This window comes from Mercenaria mercenaria, chromosome 6, assembly GCF_021730395.1.
Source record: "Mercenaria mercenaria strain notata chromosome 6, MADL_Memer_1, whole genome shotgun sequence".
NCBI lineage: Eukaryota > Metazoa > Mollusca > Bivalvia > Venerida > Veneridae > Mercenaria > Mercenaria mercenaria.
Window position 1 is genome coordinate 59,000,563 of NC_069366.1, and position 27,436 is coordinate 59,027,998.

The 27,436-nt window shown below is 35.4% G+C and overlaps 1 protein-coding gene across 1 annotated transcript in view; it reads left to right on the forward strand.

Annotated features, from left to right (window-relative positions):
- Positions 1-27,436, forward strand: part of LOC123548780 (uncharacterized) — a 119,603-nt gene that overhangs the window by 85,768 nt on the left and 6,399 nt on the right. Inside the window, exon 3 of the mRNA XM_045336317.2 lies at positions 16,431-18,112. Coding sequence (XP_045192252.2) covers positions 16,431-18,112 — 1,682 coding nt within the window. The remainder of the gene's footprint in view (positions 1-16,430; positions 18,113-27,436) is intronic.

The following is a 27,436-nucleotide window of genomic DNA, read 5'->3' on the forward strand; positions in this document are numbered from 1 at the left end:
CTCACACATTATGAAGACAATAATCTTAATCGTAATCATTTGTCATGATTTACATGCATTTATAGTACCGTTGTTAAATTATTCATCCGATGTTGTTATATGTAAGAAAAGACATTTAATGTCAAGTTGTTGTCCATAATTATACACCTGGCACTCGTGAATTTTCTGTAATTTCCAGCAAATTAATTTTTATGTATGAACCTAAGTAGCGATATAACTGTTGATAAGGCAATATTGAGCCAGTATTATATGTAACTGAAATAACGTCATGTCCTGCATGGACAAAGGAAGCGTTCAGCTACCTATATATCTTAGGGTTATGGGTGTGAGTCTAATATGTCTGCATGGCCCAATCATATTTTCTATCTACAAATTTAAAAGGAAGGAAAATTGCCACACTTAAATTGTCTTATATTTGATGGTTAATTTATTTACAGAAGTACCCTAATATTCAACAGTCTTTTACTTTTTACCTTCATATATTGTGAAGTCAATACTCTATAATTGTCGACCAGTTCTATGTATTGTTAGTAATTATGCGTAACTTGTAATACGGTGTAATAAAAATTACTGGGGAAAAAAATCATGAATTGAATACCATTAAAGATACATTTAAAGAATAACAATAGGGCACAACAAGCTCAATGCTCACATGTACAAGAAATACAGACTGGCATCATCGCCAACTTGTCCATGTGGTGAAGAAGTTCAGACTGCGGAGCATATACTTCAGAGATGTAAAAGGCATGACCAGGAGCGAGCTGCAACTTGGCCGATAGATACCTCAATCCACCAGAAACTGTATGGAGGCATTGAGGATCTGCGGCAAACCACAAGTTTCAGCGAGGCTACTGGTCTGACAGTGTAGTCGCGAACGAGAAGAAGAAGAAGAATAACAATAAATGAACTATATGTAAAAAACACAAGTAATATCAAAAATTACATAAAAAAATGTTCTTGACTGATTTTGAACCTATTGTAACCTTCGTAGGAGTCCGAGATCTTACCACTATGCCACTGCAGTTATTGGTTTAAGTTTAGGGTACTATTGCTGCGTAAAATTACAGAATCGCCAGAAAAAAATGGCTAATATCAGTAGGTAAATTTATAACCAAACAATAGTGAGTTAATTAAAAAATGTGCGTAATTAAAAACCTTCTTGTGCTGAAAATTGTAGCTAAATTTTTCAATATCCTTTGACAAACACCCATGTGAACAAATATTTTAACAAATAACACCAGGGCAGAAATTAATATACTTAGAAAGGTATGGTGCAAGTTATATTTCCAAGTATGGATGATGATCAGTCAGTAACAATATGTACCGTATTTGTTTTTTATCCACCAGGTGTGAATAAATTTGCCCTTCGGTGCTAAATATAACATAGATTTGAACTTTTGAAGTCTCTAAAAATTATCATTTGCATGAATTAGGGTTAATGAAAAATAAGACGTTCATAAATAGGAAGATTAATTAATAGAATGGTAACAATACATGCATCTTGATGTTTTTGGTACGTTTACAGCTCTCGAGCGCACATAGTTTGATATGGAAAAGTGAACATCAAATTCAGTTGAAATATAATTGTACATAGATCACTTTCGATTTTTTTTTTACTATGTTTCGGTACATAACATGTAAATTAAATTAAATATTTCTTACTGGAGAATATAATATGCCAGATTGGCAAAATAATGGTTGTTTATGGAAGATATACATTGAAAGCAATCCCACATGTTTTGGATAATACTTTAGTGTAGTAGCTAATGGCTGGATACTACTCCCACATGATAATTTGAACGAGGCATGTTTATATTATTGTTAAAATTTTGATTGTTACGTTTCTCATGCATCGTTGAACTCAAAAAGGTTGTCAATAATAGAAGTTAAGTGCATGCATACTGTAATATGTTATACAAAAATATTTTCTGTATTGAAACATTTTAATGAAGGAAAATTCATATTTATCAAACATGTTATCGTTTGAGTTATCGTGCAGGATTTATACTAGTTATGTGGATATATTAAAGTTTTGAGTTGAAATTAAATTTATTCCTGAAAAGTGTTAGTGGTGCGCTGATAAGGTTGGGCGTGTTTATAAGGACAAATACGATATTCGTAAAAGTTATGTTAATTTTTCCTTTAACAATATGTGATGTAATATAATTTGAATTCCTTGAGCATTTGTATAATGTTGTATATAACCACAGGATGATGCTATTTTTATTTTTATTTTTGTAACCTAATCAAGGATTTTTTAATTTGACTACAGAAATTTAGGAACATTGAAAAGACTATATAAAAAAATTCACCCCAAGTGAAAAAGAAAAAAAGCATTTTGTGAAAGTTTTGAAAGGGAAAGGAGTTTCTAACTTTGATTATCTCCCTTTTTTGATTGAACAAAAGTGAATTCTGCAGCTTGAATCTATTTTGAAACTGTTTGTAGTTGAAAATTATTGCTGTAGCCTTATATATATGCCTGTCAAATGGAACAAGACTTATGTTTAAATCAAATGAAAATGACATTGAATTGCAAAATATTCTCCATAAAGGGAGGTAATAACTTTCTAGGCGGACAACTTTTTGAGAATATTTTAAGTATCCATTGTATGGGGCAGTACCATGTAATGGACAGGTAGATTATTTGTACAGATGTTGTTTGTTTATCAAATATTTCTGTGTTTTGATGATATTCTCTTAAACTTTTATTAAGCAGAATGAACAGAAACAAAAATGTCTAACTTTGTTGCTCATATAGAACTGCACACCTAAGTGTTATTTTGGTTCTGCAGGTAACCCCCAGTCAGTGAATAATTTTTCATTGAAAACTAAGAAATACATTTGACAGGCCTACATACCAAAGCCCTGTAATACTATTGATAAAAGATTGTTTAAATCCAACACAATTTATCATTGGGCTTATCAGTTACACTGACCTTGGATGTTTCACAGGTAGCATATTTTCAAGCTATCTTGAGGTATTCAACAAAGAGCATTACTTTTATTGATTTGAAATGGTTGATAAGAAATTTATTAATACACATAGTCTACATAAAAAAACTGTGGCCTGGAGAAAACTGAATGAATTAATTTCTGCGCATGATAAATGAGGCCGTAGAGAATTAATTTTAATAAAATTATCAAGCAGTAGACTTTTTTTATTTACTGAGATCATTATGGGCTGTCATTGTTGTAGATAAAGTATTTTCTATATTTAGCGCTGTTATTTTTTTGACTCATCAATTGGTTTGTAAGTGGTCACATGAAAACAAACTTGACCAAGAAACTATTGCATGCTACTTAATATAGATCAGACATTAGGTGAGTGGTTTGAGTAGGTGGGTTGAATATCACCTTGGTCAACTCAAGTAAAGTTTGGTTAAATATCACCTTGGTGAGATCAAGTAAAGAAGGGTTGAATATCACCTTGGTCAGGTCAAGTAAATATGGGTTGAATATCACCTTGATAAGGTCAAGTAATGATGGGTGGAATATCACCTTGGTCAGGTGAAGTAAAGTTGGGTTGAATATCACCTTGGTAAGGTCAAGTAAAGTTTGGTTGAATATCACCTTGATAAGGTCAAGTAAAGAAGGGTGGAATATCACCTTGTTCAGGTCAAGTAAAAATTGGTTGAATATCCTTTGGTAAGGTCAAGTAATGATGGGTTGAATATTTGACATTGGTAAGGTCAAGTAAAGTTGGATTAAATATCACCTTGGTCAGGTCAGTTAAACTGGATATTTCCTTCATAATCATACAATAACTGCCATGGTCACCGTCCTTTGGAATTTGTGCCACATATCTGGGTATTTTAGCAGATAGTGTAGGTAACTTTAATAGTATCATACACACACTTGGGGTTTAGACAATCTGAGTTACTCCCCTTTGTTACTTACACACCATTTGCTTGTAAGTATAAATATAGAACACTTTTCATATAAAGTTAGTTGTTGTAAACTATTCTATGATTTTAATGTAAAAACATGCAGTCCAGAGTCACTGGCCTGTACATATAGGTTTAATATTTGTGAGTACACAGCTGTCAGGAAATATTAGAGAAAAACATTTAATTGTAGTCTACAATAGTTGGCAGTTTGAGTGCAAACTGTATTGAGTTTCTTTATGTCAAGGTCACCATTCATTGACCTTTACTAGTTGAAAAAGAGGAATGTTACTTTAAGACTTTAAGAAATTTAAGGTCATTTTAACTAAAAATATTTTTTTTGCATTGAGTTACATTGCAGCTATTTTAGTGAAATTTGGTATGTAAGTATATAAAAGTGATATATTTCTTCTGGAAATATGGATAAAAAGAATATCTTTCACTACTTCAGTACATGAACCTTTGATATCTCAACTTCCTTTCTTTTGAAACAAAATCTTTTCTGATAGATGATTACAACAACTACACTTTCAATTATTTCAACAAGGGCTTCATGAAAGGGCAGCAATGTCAACAACTGATTGACCTGCTTTGCTTTAATTGAAAAACTATCTGTGTCTGGATCATGGAGGAGATTGTTTTTGCGACATAATTAGCTGTTGTATGGTCCCGACATATGAAGTATTCTAGAGAAACCTATCACATGTTCCACACTCATATTGATTTTGGAATTGCTTTTCAAGTTTTAACTGAAGACTATCATCAAAACATATTTTCTTGACAAATTCTGCCCTACTTCAGCAATCAAGGGAACAGTCTTGGAATTAATACCGCGATACTGCGCCTATTGTTGGAAATTAGATAGACGTGCTTCATTAGAATACTTTGTGGAGTTGACACTCCATAACTAGGTGCAGAAATATACTATTATAACTAACAGCCTGATATTATGTTATTCAGCAGTTAGTCTTGATATGACGAATTAATGATTTGCACGCTTTGTTAGTTGCATCTACATCAAGCACTGTGCCTAATAGTTTGTGAAAAAGTGAGACAGCTTGTGATGATATCACTTGATCATTTCATACCATCACAATCTATCCCTGCTCTCAATGATTTTGGTGTCACAGGGCACAATTATAGGTCCTATGGCGACTTTCCGGCTTTTGATGGTCGAGGAAGACCCCAGGTGCCCCTCTGGGCATTATTTCAGGCATGGACGGGCGCCTGGGTAGAACCACAGACCTTCAGATAGTCAGCTGGATGACTTTCACACCTGAAAGAATTTTAAACACCAAGTGAGGTATCTAACCCTCAGCGGTGAGGGGCAGGTGATTCAATATCAGCAGCCGTAATCACTCGGCAATGAAGGCCTATCAGGGCTCCGGAAATTTTGGAAACTCAATCGGTCCGAAACGAAAATCCTGACATCGGCGCTACCCCACCCACCGCATTCCCAATATTACATATTTTGTAAAACGTGATAGGGTAAAGAAATAAGTATGTCATGCATTAAAACTGAGTTACCAGTCACCGCGCGTTACCATACAATGAAGACAGTTATTCAGTGTTATGTGTGATCGTTACTTTGTTTAAATTTCGATGTTTTTCCGAGATAATACGAGGCATTGACACCGTGTGCGTAACTAGTCTAAAAGCCAACGCACGTGACTTCGATACCGTATACACGGCAGATACTTTGTGATGTTTCCTCATTTTTTGACGAAATTCTATAAAATACAATGCGTCAAAGTGAGTTACACGACACATGTTCTCTGCTAAACAGCCTCAGTATTTAAAGAATACTCTGCCGCGGACCGAATGTGTACGTTATTTGAACGCTGAGATCGAATTCCCGCATGTATAGTACCAAAACGTCACGCGGGTTGGCCACGGATATTTCATTTCACTTACGTTGTACTTCAATAAGCAACTACATTTTATAAAGTTATATGTTCTCTTCTGATGTAAACAAAATTTCATTTTGAAACGTTTTTTAAAAGACCGATTTGATAAACAGTGCCATCCGGTTTTCTTTATCATTCGTGGTTGCCCGTCCATTTTTTTCTTTTTTGTACAGTCAGGTTGCAAAGACGATTTTCTGCATTTGTTTCAGCTGGAGCCCGAACAAATGAATCATGTAATTTTTTCAAATCAAGTAATTATAAAAATTATTTTTATCAGTTTTCTGTGTGATGTCTCATTAATAAAAGACCTATAATGTACAATTATAGCTCTTTGATTAAATGCAGCGACCATTTGTTTGTTACCGTGATCAAACATAGCCTTTTGAAATAAACCATCCGTCGGATTCTAAATAAAAGAAGTGGATCCCCGTCGAAATGATTTGGATCCAGTCAGAAACGTTAGGAAACCAGTCAAAAATGTTTAATACACCGCAGTCGGCTGTCTGCAAACATTAAAGGATGTGCCGCGCGAGCACTGATTGCGTCATGCGCTAATTACGGACCGATTATCAAAGTGACAATCAGACCGATTGACACGTTTATTGATTATCTGAAGGTGCGACCAACAATTTCCTACTTGGCAGGTGATCGTGTATTGAGATATCTGACCGAAATTTTTACGGGACCGATTTTTTTCGTTTTTTCACTTCAGGAATCGGTCTGAAAAGTCAAAAATCGGTCCAAAACCGACAAACCGGCAAATTTCCGAAGCCCTGAGGCCTATCATGACAATTTCACAGAACAATGCATATATAATGTTAATTTACCACTTTTCCCTTACTCTGATTCATGAGGGGAAGTTGTCAGCTACTTGTACAAAATTCAAGAACACTAGTTAAGTTAATTGACCAGTTTCCTCACTGAAAAACTCATTAAAAGTGGTATCAAGCCAAAATCAAATCTTGAAATAATCAGCTCCCTGTAGACACTTATGCTGAAGGTGAAGGTCAAATTACGTCTTATGTGATTGCAATCTTTGTTACAGGTAACTTTAGATTTTTGGAATGTCTTGAGTTGCTGTAAAATTTTGTTAAAAGATAAAGTGAGATAATTATGCGATAAACGATCATGACGAAGGGTATTTTAAGGCGAACTTTGACCTAGGAAATCAAACTGAATTCTGGCAAGGAGAGATAATTCCTACAAATAATGATATCATCAATTAGTATAATTCGAAACTTGTGAGCAGTAAATAGATCTGATTTTCCACCTCGTTGGCTTTGTGCCTTGCATTAATTTCACAGAGGTGATTATAACGGAACACCTGTTCACTCACCTAGTTGCTGGCCTTTCACTTTGTACAAGTTTTTTCTGCACAAATTTTGTCAGTGAAAAATAATATATCGGTCAATGAGCAATCAAATTGAGTAAGATAATGTGTTGGTTAGACATCAGGTTGGTTAATAGACCTTGTTAAATGTTCATTTCTACCATGTATGGTATAGGGTTACATGTCTCCATAGGGAGGCAGTCATACTGTACATGAGTGCATGTGTCTGTCTGAAACACTTTATCATTGTCTTATCTATAACTTTTAAACAATTGAAGCAGTTTCAATGGAACTTCGTGTTACACAAAATGGTAACCATGATATTAAAGAAGGTGTGTCATGTACAAGCTGCAGGTCAGAAATGGTCAAGGTCACGGATGAGAGCACTAACCGTAACTTCCACGCTGCTAACCCAAGCTGACAACTTCATGGGTAACTGTCACTTACATTGTGACCGCTCTCATTTTCATTTGTCCCTATAGCTGTTCAATATTTTTCTGCACTTTATGTTTCAGTCATCATCAAAGTATGTGGTCATGTGAACCAATTAAAACAAAAATTAGTTGAAAAATTAACAACATTTCATAGGTCTCCTGTTAAAGTTGTATAATGTGAGAGAAAGGCCAAAGAAAATTGAAATTTTGTGAATTGGTTTACAGCAGTAAGGGACCAAAGATATCAAGTCCAAGCTGGTTCATTGTAATTAGCATGCAACTTGGTGAAATCCTTGAATGAATTAAAGAGAGGAAGAATTACGTTCAGAAGTACTCACTGAGTCTTCAAGAACATTTGCCCTAAGTAGGGATCACACTCGATCGGTACATTTATCATTGTAGTGCAGTATTCTTCCATCAAGACAGTCAGTTAATTTCCTGGTGAGGCATAAAATAATTGTTTGTTTTGATTACATTACAGTGAAGTAAAATTATACGGTAAATCTTTTTGATTTTTTAAATGTTTTTCCCTATAGATTTCATAATGTTTGTATCATAAGCTGTGAAAATCTCTCGGGTTACAGGATATAATTTTTTTTATACATTTAACTTTATTGAATGAATACGAGCCGCTGCTGTGAATAAATTTTCCTGATGATTTTAAGACATGGGTTGTTAGAAAATGTAACATAGGTCAATAAACCAATTTAAATTTGAAATTAAAAGTTAAACACTTAGAATGATATAAATAAAGTTTTAAGATCTTACGATTTGGCACAAAATATAGCATAGGTCATACAATATTTTGGCTGTGTGCCGAGCTAGTTTAAGTACTGTATTATAAAGCAATTAGTATGTAAATGAATACTAACACAAGGTTAATGAGAATTAGGTGGACAATCCTTTAATGTGGAATGTCATTGACAGTATAGGCTAAAAGTTACCGTATAAAGTAATCATTTGGCGCACCATTTTAAAGGTCAAAGGTACCATATTTAATGTTAGTTTGTACGCTCTAAAGTACTCTAAAGGGTTGAAAATACTGTGGTTATTGTTCATCATATTATGTTGTCCATCCTTCTGTTCATCTATCAAAATTGTTCTTCAAGCAACATCTCCACAGAAATCATTTGATGGAGGTTGATGAAACTTTGCCCGGATGTTATTTGGGTGTTGTTCAATCAATTTTGCTTGGTTGCACAGAGTGGCCACCAGAGCTTAAAACAGAAAATTCTTCAGATGACAAGAGCTTTTTCTAAGGATTTGAATAAAAAGGCCTACATTACATTTTGGGTTTTTTTTCACGGTAAATTGTCAGAAATGACTTGATACAACGTGGTGAAAGGTGTGTGTCCCATAACTCTGAATTGAAGTTTAAGTTATGCCCCTTTTTGGACTTGGAATATGCAGGTTAAAAAATGACACCTGCATTTTCCATCTCCAAAATTAATGCAGATACATGGTTTAAACCTCAGAAGTATCTGTTGTCTTACCTTTTTAGAGAGGTGTTTGCTCATCATAGGTGTCTGTTGACTGAGGTTATACTGTAGAGTAATTTAAGGCAATACCTGCATTACTAACACATGGAACAGATGACACTTCATGTAACAAAATTATGCATAAAATATATACATAATGATTTGGCTGCTAAAACAAATTTGAATGCAAAAAGTTCTGTTAGTTTTAACAGGACTTTCCCATTAAAATACCGGAATAGCAAAACTGTGTTTCCTATAGCGGTGCACAGCTTTTATAAGTGACATCGTGTTAGATGTTATCAAGCAATTTTAACATGTTTTATACATAGACATATTTTATGTTTAACTTAACATGTGGGCGGATTTCATTGAACATCTGTACTAACAGAATATTCTGTAAAAAGCCTCGGGATCTGTATTAAAGTCCATAGGACTTGCCCAATGTCTTGACTTTTCAGAGTCGGTAATGAGTTTCAGTTTACATGTCTAGACCCTTCTATCAACTTACGTATAGTCTGAAATATGTGGTGAACTAATTATGTCTGTCCCCCCACTGGGGGAGACATATTATTTTTGCCCTGTCCGTCCATCCCTCCGAACATCACACTTCCTTTCCGATCAATAACTGGAGAACCATTTGACCTAGAACCTTCGAACTTCATAGGGTGGTAGGGCTGCTGGAGTAGATGACCCCTATTGTTTTTGGGATCACTCCATCAAAGGTCAAGGACACAGGGGCCTGAACATGGAAAACCATTTCCGATCAGTAACTTGAGAACCACTTGACCCAGAGCATTGGAACTTCATAGGATGATTGATCATGCAGGGTAGATGACCCCTATTGATTTTGGGGTTACTCTATTAAAGGTCAAGGTCACAGGGGCCTGAACATGTAAAATCATTTCCGATCAAAACCGTTTCCGGTACCACTTGACCCAGAATGTTGAAAATTCATAGGATGATTGGTCATGCGGAGTAGATGACCACTATCAATTTTGATGTCACACTGTTAAAGGTCAAGGTCACAGGGGCCTGAACATGGAAAATCATTTCCGATCAATAACTTGAGAACCAATTGACCCAGCATGTTGAAACTTCATAGGATGATTGAACATGCAGAGTAGATGACCCCTGTTGATTTTTAGGTCACTCTGTTAAAGGTCAAGGTCACATGGGCCTGGTCATGTAAAATCATTTCTGGACAGTAACTTGAGAACCACTTTTCCCTTAAACTTATACAGTGTCCAATAGACAAAACAATAACAACTTTATCATTTATTATTTGGTAAGTAGCACTTGGGTGATCAATGTGTGTATAATTGAACATAACACTGTAGTCATCACAACTTATACATAGTCATAATTATAGAGACACTGCACATACCACAATTGAAATAACATTTTCATAATTAGCTCACCTGAGCACGAAGTGCTCAAAGGTGAGCTTTAGTGATCACCCTGTGTCCGGCGTCCGTCGTCGTCCGTCGTCCGTCCGTCCGTCCGTCCGTCCGTCCGTCGTCAACAATTTGACTGTTAACACTCTAGAGGTCACATTTTTGGCCCAATCTTAATGAAACTTAGTCAGAATGTTACCCTCAATAAAATCTTGGACGAGTTCGATATTGGGTCATCTGGGATCAAAAACTAGGTCACCAGGTCATATCAAAGGAAAAGCTTGTTAACACTCTAGAGGTCACATTTTTGGCCGAATCTTAATGAAACTTGGTCAGAATGTTACCCTCAATAAAATCTTGGATGAGTTCAATATTGGGTCATCTGGGATCAAAAACTAGGTCATCAGGTCAAATCAAAGGAAAAGCTTGTTAACACTCTAGAGGTCACATTTTTGGCCCAATCTTAATGAAACTTGGTCAGAATGTTACCCTCAATAAAATCTTGGACGAGTTCGATATTGGGTCATCTGGGGTCAAAAACTAGGTCATCAGGTCAAATCAAAGGAAAAGCTTGTTAACACTCTGGAGGTCACATTTTTGGCCCAGTCTTAATGAAACTTGGTCAGAATGTTACCCTCAATAAAATCTTGGACGAGTTCGATATTGGGTCATCTGGGATCAAAAACTAGGTCACCAGGTCAAATCAAAGAAAAAGCTTGTTAACACTCTAGCGGTCACATTTTTGGCCCAATCTTAATGAAACTTGGTCAGAATGTTACCCTCAATAAAACCTTGGACGAATTTGATATTGAGTCATCTGGGATCAAAAACTAGGTCACCAGGTCAGATCAAAGGAAAAACTTGTTAACACTCTAGAGGTCACATTTTTGGCCCAATCTTAATGAAACTTGGTCAGAATGTTACCCTCAATAAAATCTTGGACGAGTTCGATATTAGGTCATCTGAGATCAAAAACTAGGTCATCAGGTCAAATCAAAGGAAAAGCTTGTTAACACTCTAGAGGTCATATTTTTGGCCCAATCTTAATGAAACTTGGTCAGAATGTTACCCTCAGTAAAATCTTGGACGAGTTCGATATTGGGTCATCTGGGGTCAAAAACTAGGTCATCAGGTCAAATCAAAGGAAAAGCTTGTTAACACTCTAGAGGTCACATTTTTGGCCCAATCTTAATGAAACTTGGTCAGAATGTTACTCTCAATAAAACCTTGAACGAATTTGATATTGGGTCATCTGGGGTCAAAAAACTAGGTCACCAGGTCAAATCAAAGGAAAAGCTTGTTAACACTCTAGAGGTCACAATTTTGGCCCAATCTTAATGAAACTTGACCAGAATGTTAATCTTGATGATCTTAAGGTCCAGTTTGAATCTGGGTCATGTAGGATCAAAAACTAGGTCACCAGGTCAAATCAAAGGAAACTCTAGTTTACACTGTAGAGGCCACATTTATGACCATATCATAATGAAACTTGGTCAGAATGTTAATCTTGATTATTTTGAGGTCAAGTGTAAATCTGGGTCTGGTGGGGTCAAAAACTGGGTCACTAGGTCAGATCAAAGGAAAAGCTTGTTAACACTGTAGAGGCCATATTTATGACTGTATCTTCATGAAACTTAGTCAGAATGTTAAACTTGATAATCTTAAGGGCAAGTTTGAATCTGGGTCATGTCGGGTCAAAAACTATGTCACGGGTCAAATCAAAGGAAAAGCTAGTTAACACTTTAGAGGCCACATTTATGACCATATCTTAATGAAACTTTGTCAGAATGTTAATCTTGATGATCTTTAGGTCAAGTTTAAATCTGGGTCATTTGGGGTCAAAAACTAGGTCACTAGGTCATATCAAAGGAAAACCTTGTTAACACTCTAGAGGCCACATTTATGACTGTATATTCATGAAACTTAGTCAGAATGTTAAACTTGATGATCTTTAGGTCAAAATTTGAATCTGGGTCATGTCGGGTAAAAAACTAGGTCAGGGGGTCAAATCAAAGGAATGGCTAGTTAACACTTTAGAGGCCACATTTATGACCATATCTTAATGAAACTTGGTCAGAATGTTAATCTTAATGATCTTTAGGTCTGTAGGTCAGGTGAGCGATACAGGGCCTTCATGGCCCTCTTGTTTTTCATAAAGTTATAACATGCGTTACAATTAATCCAGTTTAGAAAATGCTTAAAAGTATCAGATATACAGAATGCATCTTCATAGAAAAACATTTTTCCAAATTTTATAATTTGAACTTTGAAGTTTTTTAAAATATTGATAAAGTCCCGTCGTTCCCCCAAAGCTGAATGACAATTAAATACCTTACATTTAACACGAAAACTTTGTGCACAAACACCGCCTACTGTACACCAGGGTTGTTAATAATTACTTCAAAGTAATGCATTAAATTAGCATTACTTGGGAAAAAATGGCATTGAATTAGCATTAGCATTACTCATTTTTATTAAAATAATGCATTAAATTAGCATTACATAGGGTGTATTAGCATTAGCATTACTTTTTTGTGAATCGTTGCATGTTATTATCACATACACTTTGTTTTTCATTAAATCATTTTAGTTTATCTAGGGCATCTATAGTTTAGTTAAATACATGTATGACTTTCTTGTTTTATATCTGATTTTTAGCCCACCATCATCAGATGATGGGCTATTCAAATCACTCTGCGTCCGTGGTCCGACGTCCTTCCATCCGTCCGTCCGTTAAATAGAATTTTAATGTTTATGTGTTTAACACTACTGTATGTTAGATTTAAAACAGTGGACACCTAATACATGTAAAATTAAGCACAGTATTAAAGTTGAATTATGCTCATTTTTCAAGTAAAAATCCAGCTGAAATTAATGTCTGCGTAAAAAGGGTGGAGAAAATTATAGCTTTTAACCCAATATACCAAACTCTTCCTGTTACCAGTACAAAATAATAACTTTCCAAATATGACTTTTCTTATTTTGTTCCATATCTCATGTTTTTATTTCGATGTAAATGTGGTGTGGAACCAAAATTTGCAGTCCTGTTTTGCGCCATATAACCTATACTGTGTTGGTGCGCCGTAAAACCCAAATAAATAAATAAATAAATAAATTTCTTATTTTGACTGGGGCAGTCTTTTTAAGAAAGGTTAAACATGCAGGAGTTGCTTCCTTTCATCCTCAGAAATCTCTACCTATAGGTAAGGGAGATCACTGCGTTGAAGATTGAAGAAAAGAACTATCATTTTATTAGTCCGATTTCCTTATTTTCTAAAGCATCAGCTTCAAAAACTTATGCGGCATTATTGTTAATTTAACAAGTTTAAGTGCACAGCAATGGAAAATTGCCTTTATAAAACATTCACCAAAAACACACTATGTGCAGTTACAAAGATGCACATAATGCCACTTTAATGTGTACTACTGCTTTCAAAAAAAAAACTGGAAGTTTGTTTTTTGGGGTTTTTTTTTACAAATGACTGTTATACAATGACATGTAGCTTTACAGACAGAGTTTGTTTATATATTAAGTCAAGTTAAATTCATTTGCTGAGGATTTTGTACATTTGAAATGAAATATTTTAGTGAAAGATGCATATTGGATATCTTTAATATTATCAACCTTGCCATATAATCCCAAAAAGACTTGGTGTTAATGAAAGCATTATTGAATTGATTAAGAGATTAATTGACGTTTTGATATGTAATTGACGTATCTCAAACAGTTATGGAATCTTTAATATCAAAGGTTATCTTAAAATTAATTTGTAATAATGATTCTACAGTTGGTAATTCAGTGCATATTGATATATCGCCCCATGTATTGAACAAATTGTCAGCTCGACATATTTATCGTGAACATTCTTTGGTCTGGTTTTACGCTGAATAAGTTATTCATTAAATAGTATTTGTAAAAGCTACACACTCGATAGACCGCTACTATAAGTCACATGTAGAAAATTGTGGTGAAAGAAGTTTATCATAAAACAGGATGTAACGATATTTGAACCTTTAGGGTTCGGAATAAAGTTTGGATTTCAGGTATATATTGTGAGTAACGCAACAATTTTAAGGGTTGTTATTGAGTTGTAAATGGTCGCAGCATGACTAATACTGATATTTTTGAAGGTGGTAAGGACTGATAAAGTTTGGGAAAAAATCGTTTACTTGCTCTAACATGATTATGATTCCAACGTTTAAGGCGGACTTACATCACGTTTATTAAGAAGAGTTGGTAAGTCTGTGATTTTCAAATGTTATCAGTATGTGCACCTGTGAAATTAAAGTGCAGTTTTGGATTATCAAAACTTTTTCATAGTTACACAAATAATATCATATTATATAAAAAGTTAAATGATTAATGCATTCTTTATACATTAACAGCTATTTCTTATTAAACAAAAATTTGTATATTTGATATGGATTTAACACCATTTTCAAAACTTTAAACCAAGGGGGGTTTTTTGGTCACGGATTCCATACCCGAATAGTTTTAAAAACAGTTTGTTCTCCACAAGTATATTAAAATGACAATTACTCCTTGCAAGTCTGATGCAGAGTACAAATGACTTTAGAAATACAGTTTTCTTTTAGTACCTCCAACTATTCAAACTCTACCCTATCTGGATCAGATTCTTTCATGTGAAGCATCTGTCTGGCATACACAGCAGGTTCTCACCGCTTTGCCGTTAAAATTTCTTAGGCCTTTGCCGCAGTTGGTCTTCCAGCAATATTTCAAGGGAATAGTCATCACCAGGCACCATCACTCAGTTCATGTGATTTAGACATGTCAGCTAAAAAAAAAAAAAAGATATGCATAAAAATATGTGTGAAAATTCAACATTTACTCTTACTCTGCATTGTAAAAAACACACACAAATAAGTCAGTTATTGAAAAAATGTATTAAAATGTAGATGTAACACAAGTGGACTGTAGAGGGCAAAGGTCAAGAGAAAATAGTTACGTGACTTTTTTTCTTTGTCTTTCATTTCATTTAATTGAATCAGTCATTTTCAGTAATTATTTTTATTAATGTTACTCAGTCTTTAGTTTTGTCACATGTCATAGTTGTTCGTTGGTGTTATACTGGTTTAAATGTTGGCTGTTAGGCCGATTTAACAGTTTCATTTAGGCTAGTTTTACTATGTCAACAGGCGAAATAAATGTCAAGTCATAGAGGTGATTACCTGTTTTATATTAGGGATAATTTACTATAACATGCTAAATCCATTGACCGAAAGAACTTACAATTTTAACGATTTTGAGATATAAATGTTTATTCTGTGTACATTATTTATTTAATGGAGAGAACTTGCTTGACATACATGTGTATACATTAATATTTATTTAGTTGGATTTAAAAATAGCGTGCTATAAAATAGTGTTATTTAAACTTTAAATGTGAGTACATTTTGTGTACATAATGTTTACTTATTTCGTGTGCTTTAAAAATAGCGTACTATCGAATATTTTCATATGCTGTCGTCATTCAGTGTTGCGGATAATAGAGTGTGCTTGAATATTTGATGGAATTTATTATGGATTATAACATTTTTATATGGGCTTAGATGGAGGAATCTGTATGAAAAATTGTATGATAGAGAGTTTATTTTCTTGATTTGTTTCGTTCGAAGTCCCTTTCCAACCATATTTAAGTGAAAAATCCAATTTAGATAAAAAACAATTGATGCTTTTTTTACAGATCTGTGTCATATATAGAATATTTGGCAGTCCGAATAAAAAAAACACATACTAGATGATTTTTGCATTTATTAATTAAGTTTCATATTCAAGGAAAATATATGATTATTGTTCCTTTGTTTTATAATGGGACTGAATCATTCTCAACAAGTGTAATGACTACAGGCGTGACATTTTTTCTCAAATTGTCACAGAGAAATTAAACCCTGGGTTAGTAGTGTGGAGCTGTATCTGTCGGTAGTTTCATATTATTGTAGTGTTTAGGTCAATATTGAAAGGTTTTTATCTTCTCTTTGCAGGCGAAGAATCTCAGTCCTTGTTATGCTCAGAGACGTTCACGTCACCAACGCCCCCTAGTGATGACTGTGGATGGACTCAACCGGGAACTTCAGTCATTTGGACACATTGTGAAAACTCTGGTCAGGAGACAGCATTCAGAAATTTAGGCAAATCTTTGTTAAGTAATGCGGTAAAGAATCATGGCCCTTTGTCAATTGAGCAGTTTCATTCCAAGATAGGCAAAAGTGACAAAGGGGAGTTACTTAAAGCTGCTTTACTGGGAGAAACACTTCAAAGTGAAAAATTAGATACAGAATATTTTAAGCGGGATATAAATTCAAATTTTCAAAGTAAATGTGCAGACGACAAATTGAAATTTGGTGGAAATGACGTTGACAGTGGTTGGCGAATGTCGGGATCTAATGGCTATGACAGGAATAGAATGACTGGTAGCTCGACGGGCGGAACCAACAATAATATAAGTCTCTTATCAGATGGTTCAAGCACTCAAAGTCATACGCAGCCTCAGGTTGCTTCAGCTGAGGGGATGTTATTAGGACGTATCGGAGGTACTGGGGGTGTTGCATTACATGATATTGGTTCACGAAGCATTGTGGCAGGAACTGCTGGGGCTGGTCCCCACGTTACTCTCGCAAGTGTTTTTCGGCCGCCACAATCTGTGCCGGAAACTGGTCGCTACGGGACTGCATTCACAACTGCTGCTGGATCTTCAGCAGTTGGTCCCTATAATTCACCATTGTATGCTACAGGGTCACACGGGACTGGCCTGGGGCCTTACAGTGCATTTTATAGTCAGTATCCAAATTATAGTGCAGGAGTAATGCATGGTACTCTTGATCCTCAGTATGGGTCGTATTCAGCAGTGTTGCAAAGTATGGGAAGTCATGCGGCACAGTCACAAGTTCCGCGATCACCTTACGGAGGTAGTGGGGGAACAGGTGCAGCGGGTGTGCTAAACCAGTATTCCTTACACATGCCTCGTACGACTTCACCTGGTGGTAAAACTTTTATAGCAAACACAAATATAGGTACGCATGAAAGAGACGATAGTAAATATAGACGAGAAATGGAACTAGATAAAAGACGGTATAGTACAGGTGTTATTAAAGATGAAAAACCACATCATTTTTCTGTGCCATCAGGCTTTCCAGAACCAGCTAGAGTATCTTTTCCTTCTACATTACGAGAATCTCCGAGTCAAGGTCGTGACCCCCAAGACTATTATAAGGTACCCTCAGGTAGGGAAGGTAGTCTGAAACATAGAATTTTACGGCCATCAGATTCAACTAGCTCTGTTCCATTAGGAAACCCACAACATAGTGCTTTCACAAATACAGATGAACCATTTGCTAAACGAACTAAGAGTGAGAGTTTAGGAGTGGACAAAGAATTTAATCGGCAAGGTTTGCGTACGGCAGATAGTTCGCAACCCAGTATCGAAGTGTCTCAAAGCAGGACCCCACATTTACATTATCCTCCACATTTTATGAAGGGGTCAATAATTCAGTTAGGTAATGGTGAATACAAACGTGTTGAGGACTTAGAAACGGATGACTTTAGACATAGTGCAGACGTTAGCAGTGATCTCAAGATAGATTCTAGTACCGTTGTACATATCGAAGAGAATGAGGCTCAGGGTACGGCAGTGCTGGGTTTTGTTGTTGGAGAACATAAAATTCAGGTGAGTTTCATTTCAGAAAAAGATTTCCATTCAAGAATTGCAAAGACTTGCATTAAAACTGGTAAATAAAGAAAAGTGATGGGTTAGAAACTGTTAATTAGTCTGATGTCAAATGTAACTTTATGGCGTCTGTTAATAGAATGGAAGTTACATCATCAGTTCACAGTTGTGTGAAACATTTATAATATAAACTATTTTTACCATCTGCTCTGTTAGGAAAATTAACACATTCCATATTTATAACTCTATTTAGCATACCATTTATTTCTGTCCAGGCTCCTTAGTTGTATGTTTATACCACAGGTCGTTGAGTGTGTTTTCTTCTGTTGGCTCGTGACTGTTTTAAATCCCAAAATAGCACTGGGGCATATTTTTGTATGAACATAACATTTTCAGTCTGAAAGCTCTTTCTATATTTGTGTTTTGGAAAAACAGAACCTGAAAAATACTGGTAGGTTGTATTGTATTTTTAGCTCATCTGATTTTTTGAAAAAAAATGATGAGTTATTGTCATCACTTGAGCGGTTGTCGGCGTCGGCGTCGGCGTCTGCGTCGGCGTTGCCTGGTTAAGTTTTATGTTTAGGTCAGCTTTTCTCCTAAACTATCAAAGCTATTGCTTTGAAACTTGGAATACTTGTTCACCATCATAAGCTGACCCTGTATAGCAAGAAACATAACTCCATCTTGCTTTTTGCAAGATTTATGGCCCCTTTTGTACTTAGAAAATATCAGATTTCTTGGTTAAGTTTTATGTTTAGGTCAACTTTTCTCCCAAACTGTCAAAGCTATTGCTTTGAAACTTGGAATACTTGTTCACCATCATAAGCTGACCCTGTACAGCAAGAAACATAACTCCATCTTGCTTTTTGCAAGATTTATTGCCCCTTTTGGACTTAGAAAATCAGTTTTCTTGGTTAAGTTTTATGTTTAGGTCAGCTTTTATCCTAAACTATCAAAGCTATTGCTTTAAAACTTGCAGCACTTGTTCACCATCATAAGTTGACCCTGTACAGCAAGAAACATAACTCCATCCTGCTTTTTGCAAGATTTATGGCCCCTTTTGGACTTAGAAAATATCAGATTTCTTGGTTAAGTTTTATGTTTAGGTCAACTTTTTCTCTTAAACTATCAAAGCTATTGCTTTGAAACTTGCAACACTTGTTCACCATCATAAGCTGACCCTGTACAGCAAGCAGCGTAACTCCATCCTGATTTTTGCAATAATTATTGCCCCTTTTGGACTTAGAAAATCATTTTCTTGGTTGAGTATTATGTTTAAGTCAACTTTTCTCATAAACTATCAAAGCTATTGCTTTAAAACTTTCAACAGTTTTTCACCATCATAAGTGGACACTGTACATCAAAAAACATAACTCTATCCTGCTTTTTGCAAGAATGATGGCCCTTTTTAGACTTAGAAAATCACGGGTAGGACAATATTTCTATCACACAAAAAAAATCAGATGAGCGTCAGCACCCGCAAGGCGGTGCTCTTGTTATCCTTTACAAGCAGACAGGTAGTTAGGTTGACTAAATATATAATTATACATATTATACCACATTTATATAGCATTCTTTTCATACACATGTACACGTTCAAAAGCACTTTACAGAATAAATTACAAACAATACAAACAAATACGCGTACAAAAAAAATGCATTCCACATTAACAAAAATCATGCATGTAAAACATATAGATAAAACAAGACAAATGTACATACATTTTTAAAAGTAAGTGACCCTAGAATAAAATACTGTTCTACGCTGTTTATGAAAAGAAAAACAATGTATCAGTCAGTTAACGAAATGTACAAAGCAGTGGGTTTTTAGCAGGCTTTTGAAAGCAGCTAGTATGTAAGCTTCCCAGATCTTGACAGGAAGGGAGTTCCAAAGCTTTGGAGCAGTGAACGAAAAGCTGCGATTGCCATCATGGTTTTAGTGTTTGGGCAAAACCAGTGACAGCAACATCCACCAAATGATTACAGTATACACCAAACTTGTACAAAGTGTTTATCTGTAACATCTGGGTCATGTTTGGAAACCTTCCAGAGCAGATTTGTATCTTCAGAATTATGGCCCTTGAATTCATTTAAGGTTTTGGTAACAGTCTCGTTAAATATGAACTAAGATGGAAGAAAAAAAGGTCCTCTATTTATTTGCCGCATTGAGACAACACTTGGCCTTGGTAAATCTGTTACCTTCAGTTTGAGGATGTGTGAGGTTAAATTGTTGTCTGATAAGGAAGGTATTTACTTGTTGATTCATATTTGTCACCTTCTGTCTTTCAATTATCTGTAAAGTATTTGTCAGTGAACGGCCCCCATATGAAGAGTGAAGTTATTTGTCAGTATTATCTCCGTTGGAAGAATGCAAGTATTTATCAGTGAAAGGCTGCCCCAATTAGCTTAATACAAAGAGTGAAGTTATTTGTCAGTATTATCTACTAGGAAGAATTCAAGTATTTGTCAGTGAAAATGCAAGTCTGTTAGCTCCATAGGAAAGGGGCAGATATTTGTCAGTAAGAAACCCACCTGATTAGATTCTTAGGAACACAGACACTTGGGGGTTCAAACAGGCCAGGTGAGCAAATCTGGACCTTTTGGGGCCTCCGCGGCCAAGTGATTAAGGTTGCTGACTTCAAATCACATGCCCCTCACCAATTTTGATTCGAGCCTGACCTAGGGTGTCAAAATCTTCATGTGAGGAAGCCATCCAGCTGGCTTATGGAAGGTCGTTGGTTCTACCCAGGTGCCCGCCTGTGATGAAATAATGCAAGGAGGGGCACATGGGGTATCCCTCCACCATCAAAGCTGGAAAGTCTCCATATGACCTATAATTTTGTCAGTGCGACATTAAACATAACAAATGATAGTAATATAAACATATTTTAATTGGTTTGAATTAAATGTGTACTTACTTGTGAGTTTCTGAAGATTAGAAACAACAAGGGGAAGTAACTCAGACTATTAAAACCCCAGGAAGAAGCATGTACTAAAGTATTTGTCAGTGAAATGCCTATGATACCTGAAAAGCTCCATTAGTCTATGTTTACATTGACATGTATGCCATATAATATTATTAGAAATAAAGGGAAGTAATTCAGACTCTCAAAACCCCTGGAAGGGAACATGTATTTGTCAGTGAAATCCCTATGATACCTGATAAGGTCAACCATATTAGCGGCCTGGGAAATGTGCAAGTATTTGTCAGTAAAAACCAGACCCAATCTAGACGTCAAAAGTTGAGCCCCAGGCAAAGCAGTTGTGTTCTGTGACGGTTTGGTTTAAGACAATATGCCAAGTCATGCATCCTCTAAGTCTGTTTGAAATTACTTGCAACAAAGATATCAATTTACAATAAGGCATAATATTTATATCTCAGAAATGCTGTATAGAAAAATAATAGGGTCATTCATGTTGGTATAAATGTGTTACTTGGTCACTTTGGATAACAGCCTTTAAATACCTATATTCCATCTTATTCTCATGCCAATCACATTGGCTTGCAGGGGTCATTTTTAAAAAAAAAAAAAAATTTATTTAGCTCACCTCTCACAAAGTGACAAGGTGAGCTTTTGTGATCGCTCAGCGTCTGTCGTCCATCCGTCCGTGCGTAATTTTTTGCTTGTGACCACTCTAGAGGTCACACTTTTCATGGGATCTTTATGAAAGTTGGTCAGAATGTTCACCTTGATGATATCTAGGTCAAGTTCGAAAGTGGGTCACGTGCGGTCAAAAACTAGGTCAGTAGGTCTAAAAATAGAAAAACCTTGTGACCTCTCTAGAGGCCATATTTTTCACAAAATCTTCATGAAAATTGGTCAGAATGTTCAACTTGATGATATCTAGGTCAAGTTCGAAACTGGGTCACATGCCTTCAAAAACTAGGTCAGTAGGTCAAATAATAGAAAAACCATGTGACCTCTCTAAAGGCCATATTTTTCATGGGATCTGTATGAAAATTGGTCTGAATGTTCATCTTGATGATATCTAGGTCAAATTCGAAACTGGGTCATTTGCGGTCAAAAACTAGGTCAGTAGGTCTAAAAATAGAAAAACCTTGTGACCTCTCTAGAGTCCATACTTGTGAATGGATCTTCATAAAAATTGGTCAGAATGTTCATCTTGGTGATATCTAGGTCAAGTTCAAAAGTGGGTCACGTGTCTTCAAAAAGTAGGTCAGTAGGTCAAATAATGAAAAAACCTTGTGACCTCTCTAGAGGTCATATTTTTTAAGGGATATGTATGAAATTTGGTCTGAATGTTTGTCTTGATGATATATAGGTCAGGTTTGAAACTGGGGCAACTGCGATCAAAAACTAGGTCAGTAGGTCTTAAAATAAAAAAACCTTGTGACCTCTCTAGAGGCCATACCCTTGAATGGAACTTCATGAAAATTGGTCAGAATATTCACCTTGATGATATCTAGGTCAAGTTTGAAACTAGGTCACGTGCCTTAAAAAACTAGGTCAGTAGGTCAAATAATAAAAAAACCTTGTGACCTCTCTAAAGGCCATATTTTTCATGGGATCTGTATGAAAGTTGGTCTGAATGTTCATCTTGATGATATCTAGCTCAAGTTCGAAACTGGGTCAACTGCGGTCAAAATCTAGGTCAGTAGGTCTAAAAATAGAAAAACCTTGTGACCTCTCTAGAGGCCATACTTTACATGGGATTTGTATGAAAATTGGTCTGAATGTTCATCTTGATGATATCTAGGTCAAATTTGAAACTAGGTCAACTGTGGTCAAAAACTAGGTCAGTAGGTCTAAAATTTGAAAACTCTTTTGACCTCCCTAGAGGCCATATTTTTCAATGGATCTTCATGAAAATTAGTCAGAATTTTTATTTAGATGATATCTAGGTCAAGTTCAAAACTGGGTCGCATGAGCTCAAAAACTAAGTCACTTTGTCAAATAATAGGAAAAACAACGTCATACTCAAAACTGGGTCATGTGGGAACAGGTGAGCGATTCAGGACCATCATGGTCCTCTTGTTTCTTTCAGAACCTTATTTTGTCATGCGTCTGTAGAAACATTCATTTCTTCCTACATAGTACTTTAATGTTCATGATCATTTTAGTGTAAAAGATGATAAAAAAGATGACAATACCTATTAAGTTACATTATAACTGTTTCCACACTTACAAATGGAATTTGATATGAAATGGTGTTTCCATTTATGAACTTCATTTGGTCGTAAAATGATCACATGAAAACATTACGTCAAAGCTTGGAATACGGTTATTTTCCTAAAGCACATTTTTAGAATAGAGAAAAAGCACTAGGAAATCAGCAGTTACATAAGGTAAATAGTGTTGAATCGTATCAAACAAACAAATAAATGACACAAGGTGGAACAATGACGTCAAAGCTAGGAATGGACTTTATATAACTTATTTCTGCCTACGTAGCAGTGTCCCAGAAATAAAGTCGTAGTTGTAAAAAGTACTTGCTTTTAAGGAAAAAAATGTAAATTTTATTTTACCTGATTCTCATGCACTTAAAAAGTTCATATCCGTATTGCAGCCTCATAGTGAAAGCTTTTAAATATTGACATTACTGATTGTCGTACATTTACCAACCAAACATTATTTTAGAAATTGTATTGTCGCCTTTTTACAGTTGTTTATATCAAAAGTTGTGTCTGCTACTTACAGCCTATTTACTGTATAACTGTATCCAACTGTATTTACTGTATCCAAACTTCACATAACATGCAATCCTTGAAAGGTTTTAAGAATTACAAGGTACAACCTTTTTGTTCAGTAAATACTTCAAAAACTGACCATACAAGGTGGATCATCTTGGGTTAAAAAACAAGGCCTTGTTAACACTATATATTTCCCATTTTCTACCTCATCTTTACGAAACTTTGTCAGAATGATTGTCTGTTTGAACTCGAGGCCTTCATGATTAGATTACTACGCATCTGAACTCAAAACCGTGTTTTATTTGCCAGCAAAGCACACAAAACTAAAATCTATTTCCCAAGTTAATGATCTACCTGATTTACATAAAACATGGTCAGAACGTTTGTTTCTATGAAATGTAGATACTAAATTATCTAGGTCAGGTAAGCGATACAGGGTCTTCAGGGCCCTCTGGTTCTTATCAATTTTTTTGTGATAAAAGCTTCATAAAATTTAGACAGAACATACTCATGTACCTTCCTCAACTTTATTTTAAATGTTTCCATCCAGGGCTTGTTGCTATAGTCTCACCAACACTTAAATAGCAATTTCTATAGTAAACCGTGTTACTATTTTGAGTAATTTCTAACATATCGGTTTCCTATTCAGGTATTCTGTAAGAAAATATTGTCTATGAAAAATGATCAGATTTCATGTATTGCTTTCATAATACACGTGCATTGTGAAAATAACAGGTGTGTTTCTTATACAACATGTTTATTGCCGTCTGCTGACTCAAAATTCAATATTCTGTATCTTTTAAATTATTAAAGTGTTTTTAGCTCATCTGATTTTTTGAAAAAAAAATGATGAGTTATTGTCATCACTTGAGCGGTTGTCGGCGTCAGCGTTGCCTGGTTAAGTTTTATGTTTAGGTCAGCTTTTCTCCTAAACTATCAAAGCTATTGCTTTGAAACTTGGAATACTTGTTCACCATCATAAGCTGACCCTGTATAGTAAGAAACATAACTCCATCTTGCTTTTTGCAAGATTTATGGCCCCTTTTGTACTTAGAAAATATCAGATTTCTTGGTTAAGTTTTATGTTTAGGTCAACTTTTCTCCTAAACTATCAAAGCTATTGCTTTGAAACTTGGAATACTTGTTCACCATCGTAAGCAGACCCTGTACATCAAGAAACATAACTCCATCTTGCTTTTTGCAAGAATTATTGCCCCTTTTGGACTTAGAAAATCAGTTTTCTTGGTTAAGTTTTATGTTTAGGTCAGCTTTTATCCTAAACTATCAAAGCTATTGCTTTAAAACTTGCAACACTTGTTCACCATCATAAGCTGTCCCTGTACAGCAAGAAACATAACTCCATCCGTCTTTTTGCAAGATTTATGGCCCCTTTTGGACTTAGAAAATATCAGATTTCTTGGTTAAGTTTTATGTTTAGGTCAACTTTTTCTCTTAAACTGTCAAAGCTATTGCTTTGAAACTTGCAACACTTGTTCACCATCATAAGCTGACCATGTACAGCAAGCAACATAACTCCATCCTGCTTTTTGCAATAATTATTGCCCCTTTTGGACTTAGAAAATCATTTTCTTGGTTGAGTATTATGTTTAAGGCAACTTTTCTCATAAACTATCAAAGCTATTGCTTTAAAACTTGCAACAGTTTTTCACCATCATAAGTGGACACTGTACATCAAGAAACATAACTCTATCCTGCTTTTTGCAAGAATGATGGCCCTTTTTACACTTAGAAAATCATGGGTAGGACAATATTTCTATTATACAAAAAAATCAGATGAGCGTCAGCACCCGCAAGGCGGTGCTCCTGTTTTCAAAAATATTGATTATGTTTTGTTTTAGTATTGTTGGTGTCTTCATTTTGTTGAATGTTTGTGCTTCAGTTGGCCAATTTTATGATATATACGGAAATACAAAAACGTAGCATTATCTAAGAAATTTCGCCTCTTTCATGATTTGTCTCTCGCGTGTTGCACATGTTGCTTTAATGATTTAAATAGAATATAAAGGATATTTTTAGGTCAGGGTAGTTTGGTAGGGGCAGGGGTGAAGTGGGGGAATATTTCCTAGATAATCTTTACCCGTAGGGATATATCCAAGGTAAATTTCTTGTCTTATTGTCTGCACATAAATTAGGAAATAGGAAACTGAAAGAGAGATAATTAAAAGAAATGTTAAAACAGTGGTTCTAATTTGCTATGCACTTCTTTTCATTGACAAAGTTTCTTCAAGTTACCATAAAATTTGCAAACTTACAGTCCAGGCAAATTGTAAAAAAAATGAAGTACAGAAAGTGAGGCAGTTTGAAAACTATTCAAGATAAGAGTTACGATTATTCCACTCTACTGTCTGTCCAGCCGTCCGACCCATGGTTTCTGATTGAAAACTGAAGAACTAGAACTTACTGGCGTAGAAACCTCAGTTTTGGTGGACAGGTAGGTTTTGATTGGCTAAAGACCCCTTCAGTTTACTGAAAGGTCAAGATCGTGGTGACCACGAGCTGAAATTCATTACCGGTAGACTTTGGCTTTATACAGTCATCAAACTTCATAGGTTGATTGCCTGTGGTCATTAGGTGATCCTTATTTTGTTGGGGTCAGTAGGTCGAAGGGCAAGGTTATAGTGACCCTGGAACTGCAAATGGGACAGGTCATTGTAGTGGACATGCCTGATTTACAAACACGTCTTGTTGTTGTTGTTTTTTTTTCTTCAATTTTCTAAACATTGACATTTGCCTTGAAACCTGGCTATATATGGTAAATGATAGATTGAGTCATGAGAAAACATAGACTGTAGTCATAGGAGTGTCACGGCACAATTTATTTCCGTTTTCATAAGTACTCAGAATGCTTAGAAATAGGAAATAAGTCCAATTAAATTCCTTCTTTCCATTAAGAGAGAAGTTACTTATGAAATTAATTAGTCAACATAGATAGAAATCAAATGTTGGCACTTCATTATTACCGCTTGATATATATTTAGATTGACTATTTTAAGTGAAGATAGAGCTATTGCGCTCACCTGTTAGCCGATTTGGTTGATTTTTTATATGCATTTAAGCTAGTATTTCAGTAGCCTCTAGTTGAAATGGTATGGAATTTCTCACACTCACTGTGATGATCTGACTTACAGTGCACAGGTTTCATAACTCTTTGTGCTTTTTTAACAGAGTTATGCCCCTTTCCCCATTTAGTAATTTTTTCGTGTGATCGGTTATCCCATTACATTTCATAAGAATTGTGGCCTTTTTGCACTTGTTTATGTCTACTTCTACATTATCTGAACCCTTTGATTGGACAAGCATCCTCCAACAGATTGTTTGATTTGGTTAAAGAAAACAAATAGAATGGTTTGTAATTTTGACAGATGGGGGCTTCAGTGGCCAGTTAGTTATTTAGACTCCTGACTTTGAACCTGGGTTCGAGACTTTTCAGGGATTTAGAATTCTTTCATAAATTATGCTGGCTTGTATCTACCTAGACCTGTGCCTGATATATTGGCACCTTGGATTTTCCTCCAGAAAGTTGTCACATGACCTAAAAAGAGTACTTCGCTAATGGCTGACCAGTAAAAGGTTCCTTCCTAACAAGACACTGTTGAGTTTGGGAGGGGTAACCTATCAAATAAAAGCATGATGACTCTTTGAAGCTCTAA